At 46.8% G+C, this 13,525-nt stretch overlaps 1 protein-coding gene and 1 long non-coding RNA gene across 2 annotated transcripts in view; one reads left to right on the top strand and one right to left on the bottom strand.

The window, feature by feature from the left end:
- Positions 1-6,762: 6,762 nt before the first annotated feature.
- Positions 6,763-9,521, bottom strand: LOC144328900 (uncharacterized). The gene is made up of 2 exons (XR_013394280.1): positions 9,213-9,521; positions 6,763-6,968 (listed from the first exon to the last, which is right to left on the bottom strand). It is a non-coding gene; the product is annotated as an uncharacterized LOC144328900 (long non-coding RNA).
- Positions 9,522-9,630: 109 nt separating this feature from the next.
- The window catches only part of PGM2 (phosphoglucomutase 2), a 30,883-nt gene continuing 26,988 nt past the window's right edge, over positions 9,631-13,525 (top strand). Inside the window, exon 1 of the mRNA XM_028743946.2 lies at positions 9,631-9,798. Coding sequence (XP_028599779.2) covers positions 9,724-9,798 — 75 coding nt within the window. The 5' untranslated portion in view covers positions 9,631-9,723. The remainder of the gene's footprint in view (positions 9,799-13,525) is intronic.

Below are 13,525 nucleotides of genomic sequence, written 5' to 3'. Positions count from 1 at the left end.
ATAGGAATGTATTAGATAAAATGCAATGAAATATACAATAATAAGAGTACATTCATTTGTAAAAAAGGAATATACAATGGGATAGAAAGGAAGTCTAGTGTGTTGGTATGTATATGATTTGGGGGGGCATTTGTTTTTATTTTTTCTTTGTTCTTTCGTTTTTTTATTTCATTTTCTTTCTAGGTATATAAAATTTGTATATAATTTTTGTATACATGTTGGAAATTATATTATAGTAAGTCCTGTAATGTAATTTGAGAATGACTACTGATGTAATATAACAAATAAAATGCAAAATAAAAAAAGGAAAAATGAAAAGTGATGCTGCATAAATCTAACAGGACCCAGTACAGAGTACAAACCTCAAATTACAGAATCATGGAACTGGGGGCCACACCAAAGGCCATCTAGCCCAACCCTCTGCAATACAGGAACCACAGTTTGATGCCCCCCCCAACTTGCTCTGCTTCAGGACACTTTGCCTATTGCTTCATTACAGAGGCCAGAATTTTGCTTCCTCTCATATTGAAGTATTTTTGTACTTGCATGGTTGTATATAAAACAGGGACTTTTCCATATTGTCTTCTAATGGAGAAATGGATTGTTGGTCTTGTGGAGAAGTTAGCTTGCTTGTCTTCAGGGTAAATGACTTAAGAGGAATATTTCTAGAAAACTGCCTTGGGCAGAGTCAGACATTGACCCATCCACCTCAGCATCGTCTAAACTGACCGGGTTTCAGACAGGGGACATTCTCTGCCCCAGCTGGAGATGTAATCCAGGATTATCTATGAGGATGATGAGGATGCAAAGCAGATTGTCTAATCCTGTGCTATGGAGACCCCTAGACTTGGGAGTCTTCTACTGCATTTCAAGGGATGTTGGGATTGTCTCCCTTTGGAAATGGGGCTGAATGAAGAAAGATCCGGTATAGAAACAGGAGCTCGAAAAAAGAGAAGATTGACCTGCAGACAGAACAGCGGGTGCTTCCAAGTAATGAAGAAATATTGGGGGGGGGGAGTTGGGCCCAGGGTCAAGGTGGTTGGGTTGCCATGGTAACAATGGCCTGCTCTCCTTTGTGACATCACCTGCTTCTCCCTTAAAAGCCACCAACTACAGGTGTCCATTGTGGGTTTATGAGGAGAGGCGGAGAGAGGTGTGTAGGTGCGGTTGGCGGTATTCGATTTGGATTTTCTTCTGATTTTGACTGTTTAAAGAGGAGGCGGAGCCACCAGCAAGCATGCAGTCAGTTTCAGACCTTCAGGAAGAAGGAAAGTTCAGCGGACTAGTCCTTCGTGGAACAGAGTGGCTCAGGAGACTGAGAAGAGTGATGCAGCTTAAAAAGAGGAACAAAGTGGCCCCGCTCCAGCCCAAGGAGCAGCCTCCTCTGGCACCAGTTGGGACCAAACTCTTCAAGAGCTGTCGAGAGCTTGCGAGGGCAAAAGCCCGAAACCGGGCCCGTATTAGGCCAGCACTTGAAGAAGGGGACATAATTGTGGAAGATCTGGAATGAGCGTATGGCGTCGCCGGTTGAAGACAAGGTGCTCTGCTTTGGAAGAGTTAAAAGGGAGTAAGGGACGAACGAGGGCGATGAGATCAAGGTAACCCTCCAGGCTCTCCTGAGCTGCAGAGGCTCAGGGCAGAGATGTGGAGGGAACTAAGTTCCCGCAGGAGGAGTGCTCGCCTCCAGGCCAGGAAAGGCGAGTCACCAGAGGATCACACGGTCAAGGCTCTCCTTTCATCGGACAGTGTGCTGGTACAGTACAGTGAAGCCAGGCCGCTGGTCCTTGCCTGCGACGCCTCACCTTTTGGCATCGGTGCTGTCCTTAGTCACCGTTTTCCAGACGGAAGAGAAGCACCGCTCGCCTACTTTTCCAGGACACTATCTCTGACTGAACGGAATTACAGCCAGCTCGACAAGGTGGCACTGGCACTTGTGGCTGGAGTGAAGAGATTCCATGAATACCTCTATGGCAGGACTTTTGACCTCATCATTGACCACAAGCCGCTCCTGGGCCTCCTTGCCGGTGATCGTCTAACTCCACCGGTCCTCTCGCTGTGCATGCTGCGATGGACTGTTTTCCTGCCTGCCTACCACTACCGGCTCGTCCATCGCCCGGGGAAATTGATGGGCCATGACGACGCCCTCAGCCGTTGCCCTCTTCCAGCGTTTGTGGAAGACCCGGCTCCAGCTTCATCGCTCCTCCTGATTGAGGATCTTCCGGCAGGGCCTATATCGGCTGCCACTGTGGCCTCCGCATCTGCCCAGGATCGCACCATCAGCTGTGTGCTCAACTGTGTGTGGAGGGGGTGGCCACAAGGGCCTTTTGCAATGGAGTTCCAACTGTTTGCAACCTGACAACATGAACTCTCGGCTCATCGCGGCTGTCTGCTGTGGGGAGACCGCGTCGTGATTCCCCAAAGACTCCGTCAACGCATCCTGGAGGCTCTGCACGTTGGCCACCAGGGAATCGTCAAAATGAAGGCATTGGCTCAGTGTTACGTCTAGTGGCCTAACATGGATGATGCCATCACTGCCTGGGTGTCCGCCTGTCAAGCGTGCCAAGAATCGAGGCCTGCACCACCGACAGCTAAGGGACACACCTGGGAGACGCAAAAAACACCCTAACGGCACCATTTCATCCATCCAGCAACAGGCAAGCGGAGAGAATGGTGCGCTTGGCAAAAGAGGCACTGGCGCGCCTGGACTGGGGAGACTGGCACGAGCGGGTCTCCGAATACTTGTTCGTGCAACACATCACACCTCATGCGGAAACAGGGCGGAGTCCTGCTGAACTGCTTATGGGCCGCCGCCTCAGGACACCGCTCGACCGGCTGCACCCGGACTTTGCCGTGGCCGAACCCCCAGGCTGTGCCAACGCGCCATGGTCATTTGTTCCAGGAAACCAGGTCTTTGCCCGGAACTATGTGGGGGACATTCCTTGGGTGCCAGCCACAGTAGTGGGAGTCACTGGACCTCGCTCGTACCAGGTGGCACTCGAACATGGACGCTTGTGGCGCCGGCACATAGACCAGCTTAGGCGCAGGGTTGGGGACTTGGACACTACCATGGTGCCCCCAACTGCGCTCATGGCTCCGGAAGAGACAGTTACAGATGGCGAGGCTCCACCTACACCTCCCTCGCAAACTGCCAGCGTGGAGCCGAATCAAGCCACTTCAGAGGGTCTGCCAGACTCACCACAGGCTCAGACCACTCCACTTGCGGAGGCTCCACCCACAGCAGCGGATCCAGGGGATTTGGTTTCAACGCCACCTAGGGTCGCACCACAGCCTCAGCAAGAATTGTGTGGCACCCCAGACTTGGCTACCAGTCCCCGGCGGTCTGGCAGAGTTTCCAAGCGCCCAACTTATTTAAAGGACTATGTTGTTGGAGATGTATCACTGTTGGTCTAAGTATGTCAAATGTAACCGATATGCTTTTGTGCCTAATTGAACCATTACGTGTAGTGCTGTATATAAGGAAACCATTACGATTGTAACTAACGCCTTATCTCGGTGGGGAGGGGTGTTACGTACTGAAGTTCTCACCCTGGGCCAGCAGGGGGATACTTTAGATAGTTATGCATATGAAGCATTGAAAAGTGACGTTCAGTGATTGGATAGTTTTGTATGCAAATGAAGGATTGAAAAGTGATGTTCAGTGATTGGATAGTTTTAGAAAATGGCAACAGTTGCATTGTTCTGGAGCTCTATATAAGCAGGCTGACTAAGCTCCTCAGCCCAGTTCTGTTCTGGCCTCTGAAGAGCTGTTTAAAGAAGAGCTGTTTCGTCTGAAATGCAACGAAATATACAATAATAAGAGTACATTCATTTGTAAAAAAGGAATATACAACGGGATAGAAAGGAAGTCTAGTGTGTTGGTATGTATATGATTTGGGGGGGGTTGTTTTTGTTTTTTCTTTGTTCTTTCTTTTTCTTTGTTTCATTTTCTTTCTAGGTATATAAAATTTGTATATAATTTTTGTATACATGTTGGAAATTATATTATAGTAAGTCCTGTAATGTAATATGGGAATGATTACTGGTGTAATATAACAAATAAAATGCAAAATAAAAAAAGGAAAAAAGGAAAAGTGATGCTGCATAAATCTAACAGGACCCAGTACAGAGTACAAACCTCAACTTACATAATCGTGGAACTGGGGGCCACACCAAAGGCCATCTAGCCCAACCCTCTGCAATGCAGGAATCACAGTTTGATGCCCCCCCCAAACTTGCTCTGCTTCAGGACCCTTTGCCTATTGCTTCATTACAGAGGCCAGAATTTTGCTTCCTCTCGTATTCAAGTATTTTTGTACTTGCATTGTTGTATATAAAACAGGGACTTTTCCATATTGTCTTCTAAATGGAGAAATGGATTGTTGGTCTTGTGGAGAAGTTAGCTTGCTTGTCTTTTTTTTTTAAAGATATTTATTCAAATTTTCAAAATATTACAAAATGAAAAAAGAAAAAGAAAAAATACAAAATAAAAATAGTTAAAAAACAATTCCATCTTTCCATCACTTATCTTTCATTTGCTTGTTTCCCGGACCTCCTCACACCTCCCTTTTCGTATTCCAATTCAACTTGTTAGTTCAGCAAATCCTTTCCCTCTTTGTTTATCCTAGTCTTTAAGCTTAAAATATTGTAACATTAAATTTTTACCTGTTAATAATCCATTTTTCCATATTCCTTATAGCATTATAGCTAAAAACCACTTAACTTTTTATTCAACATCATTCTAACATTCATTAATTTTACAATATTTCTGTAGATAGTCTTTAAATTTCTTCCAATCTTCTTCCACCGACTCTTCTCCTGGTCTCGGATTCTGCCGGTCATTTCTGCCAGTTCCATATACTCCATCACCTTCATCTGCCATTCTTCCAGGGTGGGTAGATCTTGTGTCTTCCAATACTTTGCAATAAGTATTCTTGCTGCTGTCGTGGCATACATAAAGAAAGTTCTATCCTTCTTTGGCACCAATTGGCCCACGATGCCCAGGAGAAAGGCCTCTGGTTTCTTCAAGAAGGTATATTTAAATACCTTTTTCATTTCATTATATATCATCTTGCTTGTCTTCTGGGTAAATGACTTAAGAGGAATATTCCTAGGAAACTGCCTTGGACAGAGTCAGACATTGACCCATCCACCTCAGCATCGTCTAACTGGCCGGGTTTCAGACAGGGGACATTCTCTGCCCCAGCTGGAGGTGTAATCCAGGATTATCTATGAGGATGATGAGAATGCAAAGCAGATTGTCTAATCCTGTGCTATGGAGACCCCTAGACTTGGGAGTCTTCTACTGCATTTCAAGGGATGTTGGGATTGTCTCCCTTTGGAAATGGGGCTGAATGAAGAAAGATCCGGTATAGAAACAGGAGCTCCAAAAGAGAAGATTCACCTGCAGACGGAACAGCAGGTGCTTCCAAGTTCTGAAGAAACATGGGGGGGGGGGGGGGGAGTTGGGTCCAGGGTCAAGGTGGGTGGGTTGCCATGGTAACAATGACCTGCCCTCCTTTGTGACATCACCTGCTTCTCCCTTAAAAGCCACCAACTACAGGTGTCCATTGTGGGTTCGTGAGGCGGAGAGAGGTGTGTAGGTGCGGTAAGAGAGAAAGCAGAGGATTTGGATTTTCTTCTGATTTTGACTGCTTAAAGAGGAGGCGGAGCCAGCAGCAAGCATGCAGGAAGAAGGAAAGTTCAGCGGACTAGTCCTTCGCGGAACAGAGTGGCTCAGGAGACTGAGAAGAGTGATGCAGCTTAAAAAGAACAACAAAGTGGCCCCGCTCCAGCCCAAGGAGCAGCCTCCTCTGGCACCAGTTGTGACCAAACTCTTCAAGAGCTGTCGAGACCTTGCGAAGGCAAAAGCCCGAAACCGGGCCCGTATTAGGCCAGCACTTGAAGAAGGGGACATAATTGTAGAAGATCTGGAATGAGCGTATGGCGTGACTGGTGAAGAGAAGGTGCTCTGCTTTGGAAGAGTTAAAAGGGAGTAAGGGAAGAACGAGGGCGATGACATCAAGGTAACCCTTCAGCCTCTCCTGAGCTGTAGAGGGAACTAAGTTCCCGCAGGAGGAGTGCTTGCCTCCAGACCAGGAGAGGCGAGTCACCAGAGGATCAGGGCCGCCCTATGCCTCGGGGCAGATCAAAGCTGGCCAGCCCCAGTCCCAAGTTGCGGGAGCAACATTGTTGGTTGCTAGTTCCTGCCTGAACCCTGTCCTGCTTTCCTGCCTGAGCTCCTGACCCGCCCTGGTTCCCGGCTTGCAAGCCTGTTGCTGACTTCACCCGACTCCCTGCCCTGCACCCAGATTCAGCTACTATGGACTGCCTCCACGTTGCACCTTTGGCCACGGACCGCACTTGGACCTCACCTCTTGGGTAACCCACGGGACCAGCAAAACGAGGAAGGAGGGAGAAAGGATTGAAGAGAGGTGAAAATGGCGGGGACAAAAGGCTGACTGGACTTGGACCTGCTGGGAAGCGCTGAGCAAAGGCGAATCCCCAGGCAACGCGGCCAATTTGATCGGCACAAGGCTTGCAAGCTCCACCCCCCCAGTCATTCTTAGACTCCTTATTGGGTGAGCAACGCAGCCAAGCAACACAGTTGGAGCCTCCCTGGCCGGCAGGGAGGGAGGGAGAGGAGCTGCTTCCTTTGAAACCCGGGAAATTAAAGGGACATCATCAATAAGGGACAGCAGGGGGACACGGCGCTGGGTTAAGGGACTTTCCTGCCAAATAAGGGACGGTTGACAGCTTTGCGTCTTGCGCTGTACCATTTGCTTTGCATATGCGAACCAAATAAACTCTGCTTGAAATCTGAATTGGTTTTGCCTCTCTGTGTCCAGTCCGTGCTCCAGAATTACCGATTCCCTTCGGTCCAACATGAGAAGAACACATCGGCGGTGACCTAGCGTTTACAGCTGTTGAGGTAGATGGTTCTCTTTCCTGTTCCCAGGCAGTATTCCAAACTAGAGAACAAAGGAGAAACATGGGAAAGAACATTGGTCAGATTTTAAGCCCGGCTTTGGCACAGAAGAGAAGCAGCTTTTGAATTCTGGGAGGGTGAAGGGGCAGAAGGCCTTAGCTCAGGGATAGGCAAACCTGGCCCTCCAGATACTTTGGGACTACAACTCCCATCATCCCTGACCACTGGTCCTGTTAGCTAGGGATGATGGGAGTTGTAGTCCCAAAACATCTGGAGGGCCGAGTTTGCCTATGCTTGCCTTAGCTGCTTGGGGTGCCAGGACAACATGGGAGGGGGCATGGGTATTTAAGCCGTTTCCACCCATTATTCCAGTTCTTTGGAATCTCAGCACCTGCCCCCCCCCTTAGATCCAGTGCAGGTTTTGCCGGCTGCCTTGGGGTCCAGTATAAATTTTGGGTTGCCAGTACACTGGCCTGGCAGCCAGGTGTTTTGTTATTGAGTTGAGGTCAGCTGTTAATTCAGTTGCCTAGTCACTTTTAGTAGGAAATAATAATAATAATAATAATAATAATAATAATAATAATAATAATAATAATAATAATTTTATTATTTATACCCCGCCCATCTGGCTGGGTTTCCCCAGCCACTCTGGGTGGCTTCCAACAAAACACTAAAATACAATAACCTATTAAACATTAAAAGCTTCCCTAAACAGGGCTGACTTCAGATGTCTTCTCCCTCCTTCCTCGTTTTGCTGGTCCCGTGGGTTACTTCAGATGTCTGGTAGTTATTTTTCTCTTTGACATCTGGTGGGAGGGCATTCCACAGGGCGGGCGCCACTACCGAGAAGGCCCTCTGCCTGGTTCCCTGTAACCTCACTTCTTGCAATGACGGAACCGCTAGAAGGCCCTCGGCGCTGGACCTCAGTGTCCGGGCGGAATGTGCAAGAAAGTTCAAGACGCTTGACAGGTAAATAATGAGTTGTGGTGAGCACCCTTAGGCACCTTATAGGGGTGAGGGGGATTGCCAGAGACCTGCCACTCAAGGTCTGTGGGACCTTGTGGGCAAGATACAGGGCACCTCTGAGGCTAGCCTGAGTCGCCACACGTGATTTAAAAGATGGGAGGACTGCTTACTTGCCCTCCCTAAATAGCATGTCTGTGCTCATTCATGAACCTAATTCCCGGAAGCATCTGAGGACTATCTTTGCTGATTTCCTCATACTTATTTCCCAATAGCATTCTCTCTGTTTCATCCACCTCCTCCTAGCCTTTGGCAGAATGGCCTGGCCTTGTTTAATATTGTGTAATATTGCAAGGTATGGAGGTACGTTGTTTTGTTAAGTCCATGGCTGAACAAGATATTCACTCATCCATCTCTACATGATCACATGTATGGCAGAAGACTCCATCATGTGGCGTTTTAGCACCGCACAGATCTTTAACCCACAACATGAAGGAACAGAAGTTTTTATTTTGCTTTTTTTGTTTGGTTGGTTAAAAGTCACTGTCGGTCGCCCTGGGCAAGATAAAGCAACGAGCAACTTAATTAATTAAATAATAGATAAACCGATGACGGACTACGCCAAAATGGCGAAAATGACAGGGAAAAATCGGAAACCAGGAAGATAGAAATTTTAATATGAAATGGGGAGGGGATTACAATTTACTTAAGAGAACACTGTATACAACTAAAAACTTTGGCAGGATTAGAGTAATACTTGTAATGTATTAAAATCTAAGGTAATAATGAATTGTTTTTAGAAAAATAGAGAAAATACATGATGCAGTAGAAAATGCCTGATAATGGAAACCATGGAGGACTGGAGGGAAGTCTAAGGGTTCAGGGAATCCTAAACGTTGACGATTATGATTAATGTTTGAATTTATATGCATAATGTAAAATTGAATTAAAAAGAATTTAAAATAAATAAACAATAGATAAACCACTTCGGTGGCCGCAGCCAAATCAGGCCCAGGAAACATAGACTTGAACAATCTGTGCTCATTTGTTTAGTTAAGCTAAAACCATAATAGACCAGACTAAAGAATTTAATCTGTGAACTGCCCTGGGATTTTATGAGGAAGGGTGGTATATAAATCTAAGAAACAAAATAAATAAAAATGTATTTATTTCATATATATAAAATAAATGTCATGTGTGTTCTAAAATAATTAAACAAAACAAAACTCAAAAGCGGGTAACAAAGTTTTATCGATAAACCATCATGCAAATCTTTCTAGCCATAATTGAAAACATGAAAAAGATCAAAACCACAAAAATATACCGGTAATTAGAAAGGATCCAAGGATCATCTACTGGGATCGAACCTGCAACCTTGGAGATATCAGCCCCACACTCCAATCCACTGACTATCCAGGGCGATTGTCCTAACGGATTTAAACAGACGCTTTCGGAAGGGACTAATGGAACCATCGAATCCAGGAATCATTTTCCCCAACGTGGGGCGCGATCCCACGACGCTGCGACTAAGAGTGTCCTCGCTCTACCGACTGAGCCACCTCAGCTAAGGCGCCGACAGGAGCTGTCACCAATAGTCAAGGAGTTCCTGAACGATCGCAGCTCTCACGAGAGAAGTGCCCTCTCTCCCACCTCCGGCGCTCGCTAGGGAAGTCGGGGAAGGGTTAACTGGAGCGGCCGGCCCATCCAATCAGGCCGCGCCCGCCTTCGGGAGGCGGAGCTTCCCGGCCTTGGGCGCGTTGCTGCGCCTCCGGAACCGGGGAAGAGGCTGCTGAGGCGATTCTGAGGGGAAGGAGCGGCGGCGCTGAGGGGAGAGAATGGCGACGATGGCCGAGGGCTTGGAAGACCAGCGGATCCAGTCAGCGGCTTCCGACTGGCTGCTGTGGGACAAGGTGCGGGAGAAGGAGGGGAGGAAGGAGCCCGGGGAAGAGGGAGGCCGCCCAGGAGCTCATATAGTGGGCGCCTGTCGGAGATGAGAGAACTGCCGAGTGGGGAAGGGACACCGCGGGGTCATCCAGCCCAACCCCCTCGCGCTGAGAGAATGAAGGCGGCGCGTTCGAATCACAGAATGGTGGGGTTCGAAGGTAACCTCTGTGGTCATCCAGCCCAACCCCCTGCGCTGCAGGAATGAACGTGCAAGTAGCCATAGGCAACGTCTCTGGGGGGACCTCGGGGAGCTTTTCAGAAGCATGTTGCGTAAACTGCTTGGCCCTTCCTTACCAAAGAAGGGTGGCTATTAGCATTATTATTGTGCATTTAGTCCTGTGGGGGCTGGCTAGGGAGTCGGTGACAGCAGGAACAGGATGTCCTTTTTAAAAAATACTGTAATAATAATGATTTTTTATTAATTTTAAATTCCAAAAATCCAATATGCACCAAATTATATTAATACCAAATAACAATACCAATTTATATACGAATCAATTACATTTTGTTGTTGTTTAGTTGTGTCCGACTCTTTGTGACCTCATGGACCAGAGCACGCCAGGCACTCCTGTCTTCCACTGCCTCCCGCAGTTTGGTCAAACTCATGTTCGTAGCTTCAAGAACACTATCCAACCATTTCGTCCTCTGTCGTCCCCTTCTCCTTGTCTCCTTTCCCAGCATCAGGGTCTTTTCCAGGGAGTCTTCTCTTCTCATCAGGTGGCCAAAGTATTGGAGCCTCAGCATCAGGATCTGTCCTTCCAGTGAGCACTCAGGGCTGATTTCCTTAAGAATGGATGCGTTTGATCTTCTTGCAGTCCATGGGACTCTCAAGAGTCTCCTCCAGCACCATAATTCAAAAGCATCAATTCTTCGGCGATCAGCCTTCTTTATGGTCCAGCTCTCACTTCCATACATCACTACGGGGAAAACCATAGCTTTAACTATACGGACCTTTGTTGGCAAGCTGATGTCTCTGCTTTTTAAGATGCTTAAAAATCTTAAAAATCAATTACATAGCCAATTATAAATTTTGTATGGCTTCCCACGTGCTATACTTCAGCATCTGATTCCCTTTCATTCTGCCTCCAGACTATTGCTCAAACCAAATACAATCCATTCTTGATAAAATCCCTTATACCACAGCTACAATGATTAGCTTCAATTCGCATTAACACATATAGTAATTTGTAATATAGTTCTCCTTTCTTATTCCTGTGTGAGGTTTTAATTTCCATCAGTTATTCCTTTATCAAATATTATGTCCATATTAATTATTCCTGATCTCCTTTGTTGCCTCGGAGTTACTCTGGAGAGGTCTCTTCTCTTTGTTCCCAACTCTTCTGATGCAGCTGTAAAATTACACTTTTGATTTCAAACAGGGAGTCACCCAAAGTCCTGCCAAAGCCCTGGCGGGCCTCCAAGTTCTCCCCTCCATGTCCTGTTGAAGCAATTAATTATAATTATTTGTAGAAGATAGATCTGGTGCCCCGGCAAGTCTTCAAAGTCCAGTCCTTCCTCCCCTCAATGAGGGGGCAAGTAAAATAATTAACTCCGCAGAGGCTCCAACCCCTTTTTATAATTATTTCAAACATTATTTTTTTCTCACACAGTCCCGTTTGTCATAATGATATATATCTGTGCTCCCATCTCCTTTCTTCTTCATTTGCTTTAAAGAACAAAACTTGTAGCATTCCCAGGCATTCGAGGGGGGGCGGGGGTGAGTCATTTATGTAACAAAGGATTCATAATGAAGCGATTGGCTCCCCCCACAAACATATACTGTCTTTTTTGGCTTGAATGAAGTCATATTTCCAATTTAAATCTGTACAGCCTTGTAACAGTTTCAGTTCTGCAGTCCTTAATCTTTTCCCATCATTACCAACATGTGTCTCTGCATTAATCCTAATGAATCCTTTCATGAACAGAAGTACCGCAGCTCTTAATGGCGGCATTGGAGGGTTACCAAGAGGCGAATTGCTTTGCACCCAAGGGTCTCCCTGCCTCTCACATCTATGTAGGAGCGAAAGTCAGGTACCAAGACTATCCGCTAGTGTAGCTCACTCCCCCTGGGCCCTGGGGGGAGTTTACAAAGATAATTACCCTGTTTCATCTTTGTTTATTGCTTCGCCAGTGGTCTCCGCTGTGGTGGGAGCTGTGCCATTAAGGGAACCGGAAGCCACAGGAGCAGGATTTCCAGTAAGAGAGCATAGAATGGTAGAACTGGAAGAGACCCCAAGGGTCATTTAGTCAGTGTTAGAATCAGATATGAAAGCTAGGAGCTAAATGGCACCTTAAACCTAGGTTATGGGCACAACAACGGAATGTCTAGGCGCACTTTTTTTGAAACAAGAATACAAAGCTGAAAATGAATGAACTGCAGCTAAAATATTATGTTCATATTTCACATGGTCTGGACCTCATCTGAAGACTGCAAAAAACAAAGCCATACTTCCGCTACCTGCTCCCCTGATATTCTTATGAGCGTCCCTTCTCCAGTCCTCAGAGAGTAGCCGGAAGTGGGGAGGCAGAAAAACGCTGTCCTTTCCTTCCATTCTGCAATTTTAATCTGAAATATTAGGCGTATTTCCGAGCTCAGGAACTGCTCATGCAAATGAAATTCCCGGTCGCAAAATGCACCTAGAACAATGGGAATTTCGAACGCTTCGTCTAGTCCAGCACTCTGCACTGCAGGGATAAATCTGATTTGTTAGAATCGTATAATTGTAGAGTTGGAAGGGACCCTGAGGGTCATCTAGTCCAATCCCTTGCATGCAGGACTCTTCACTAAAACATCCATGACAGGTGGCCATCTAACCTCTGCTTCAAAACCTCCAAGGAAGGTTCCTTGCACTGCAAAAACTATGATATAATAAAGGTAAAGGGACCCCTGACCATTAGTTCCAGTCATGGCCGACTCTGGGGTTGCGGCGCTCATCTCGCTTTACTGGCCGAGACAGCTTCCGGGTCATGTGGCCAGCATGACTAAGCCGCTTCTGGCGAACCAGAGCAGTGCACGGAAACGCCGTTTACCTTCCCGCCGGAGCGGTACCTATTTATCTACTTGCACTTTGACGTGCTTTCGAACTGCTAGGTTGGCAGGAGCAGGGACCGAGCAACGGAAGCTCACCCCGCCACGGGGATTCGAACTGCCGACCTTCTGATCAGCAAGTCCTAGGCTCTGTGGTGTAACCCCCAGCGACACCCGCTTCCCTTATGATATAATAGCCATCTTCAAATAGCTATAGGGCTACCACATGGGGGAATGGAGCAAACTTGTTTTTCCCCTGCTCTGGAGTGTAAGACCTGAACCAATAATGGCTTCAAGTGACAAGAAATGAGATTCCTCTTAAACATCAGGAAGAACTTTCTGATGGTAAGGGCTGTTCCATAGTGGAACAGACTCCCTCAGGAGGGTGTGGACTCTCCTTCCTCGGAGGGTTTTAAGCAGAGGCTGGATGGCCTTTGGCTACTCACCTACTAAATAGCACATGATTTAAACATTGCTAACCATAGTGCCTTCAAGCATTTACCCTTATGAACACCGTGTTTCCTTTCTACCAATGCCCAGTGTATCAGCAATGAAGACAAAGGTGATAGTGACTCAACATCCACTGCCCAAATCATCTTCTTATGTCTGTGTTCTATTTTTGAATGGGTTACATACAGTACGTACTGTACTCCACAAAAACATGT

The sequence above is a fragment of the Podarcis muralis genome, chromosome 9, assembly GCF_964188315.1.
Source record: "Podarcis muralis chromosome 9, rPodMur119.hap1.1, whole genome shotgun sequence".
In the NCBI taxonomy this organism is placed as follows: domain Eukaryota; kingdom Metazoa; phylum Chordata; class Lepidosauria; order Squamata; family Lacertidae; genus Podarcis; species Podarcis muralis.
The sequence above is the reverse complement of the archived record's forward strand: the minus strand, read 5'-3'. Positions and strand labels throughout refer to the sequence as shown.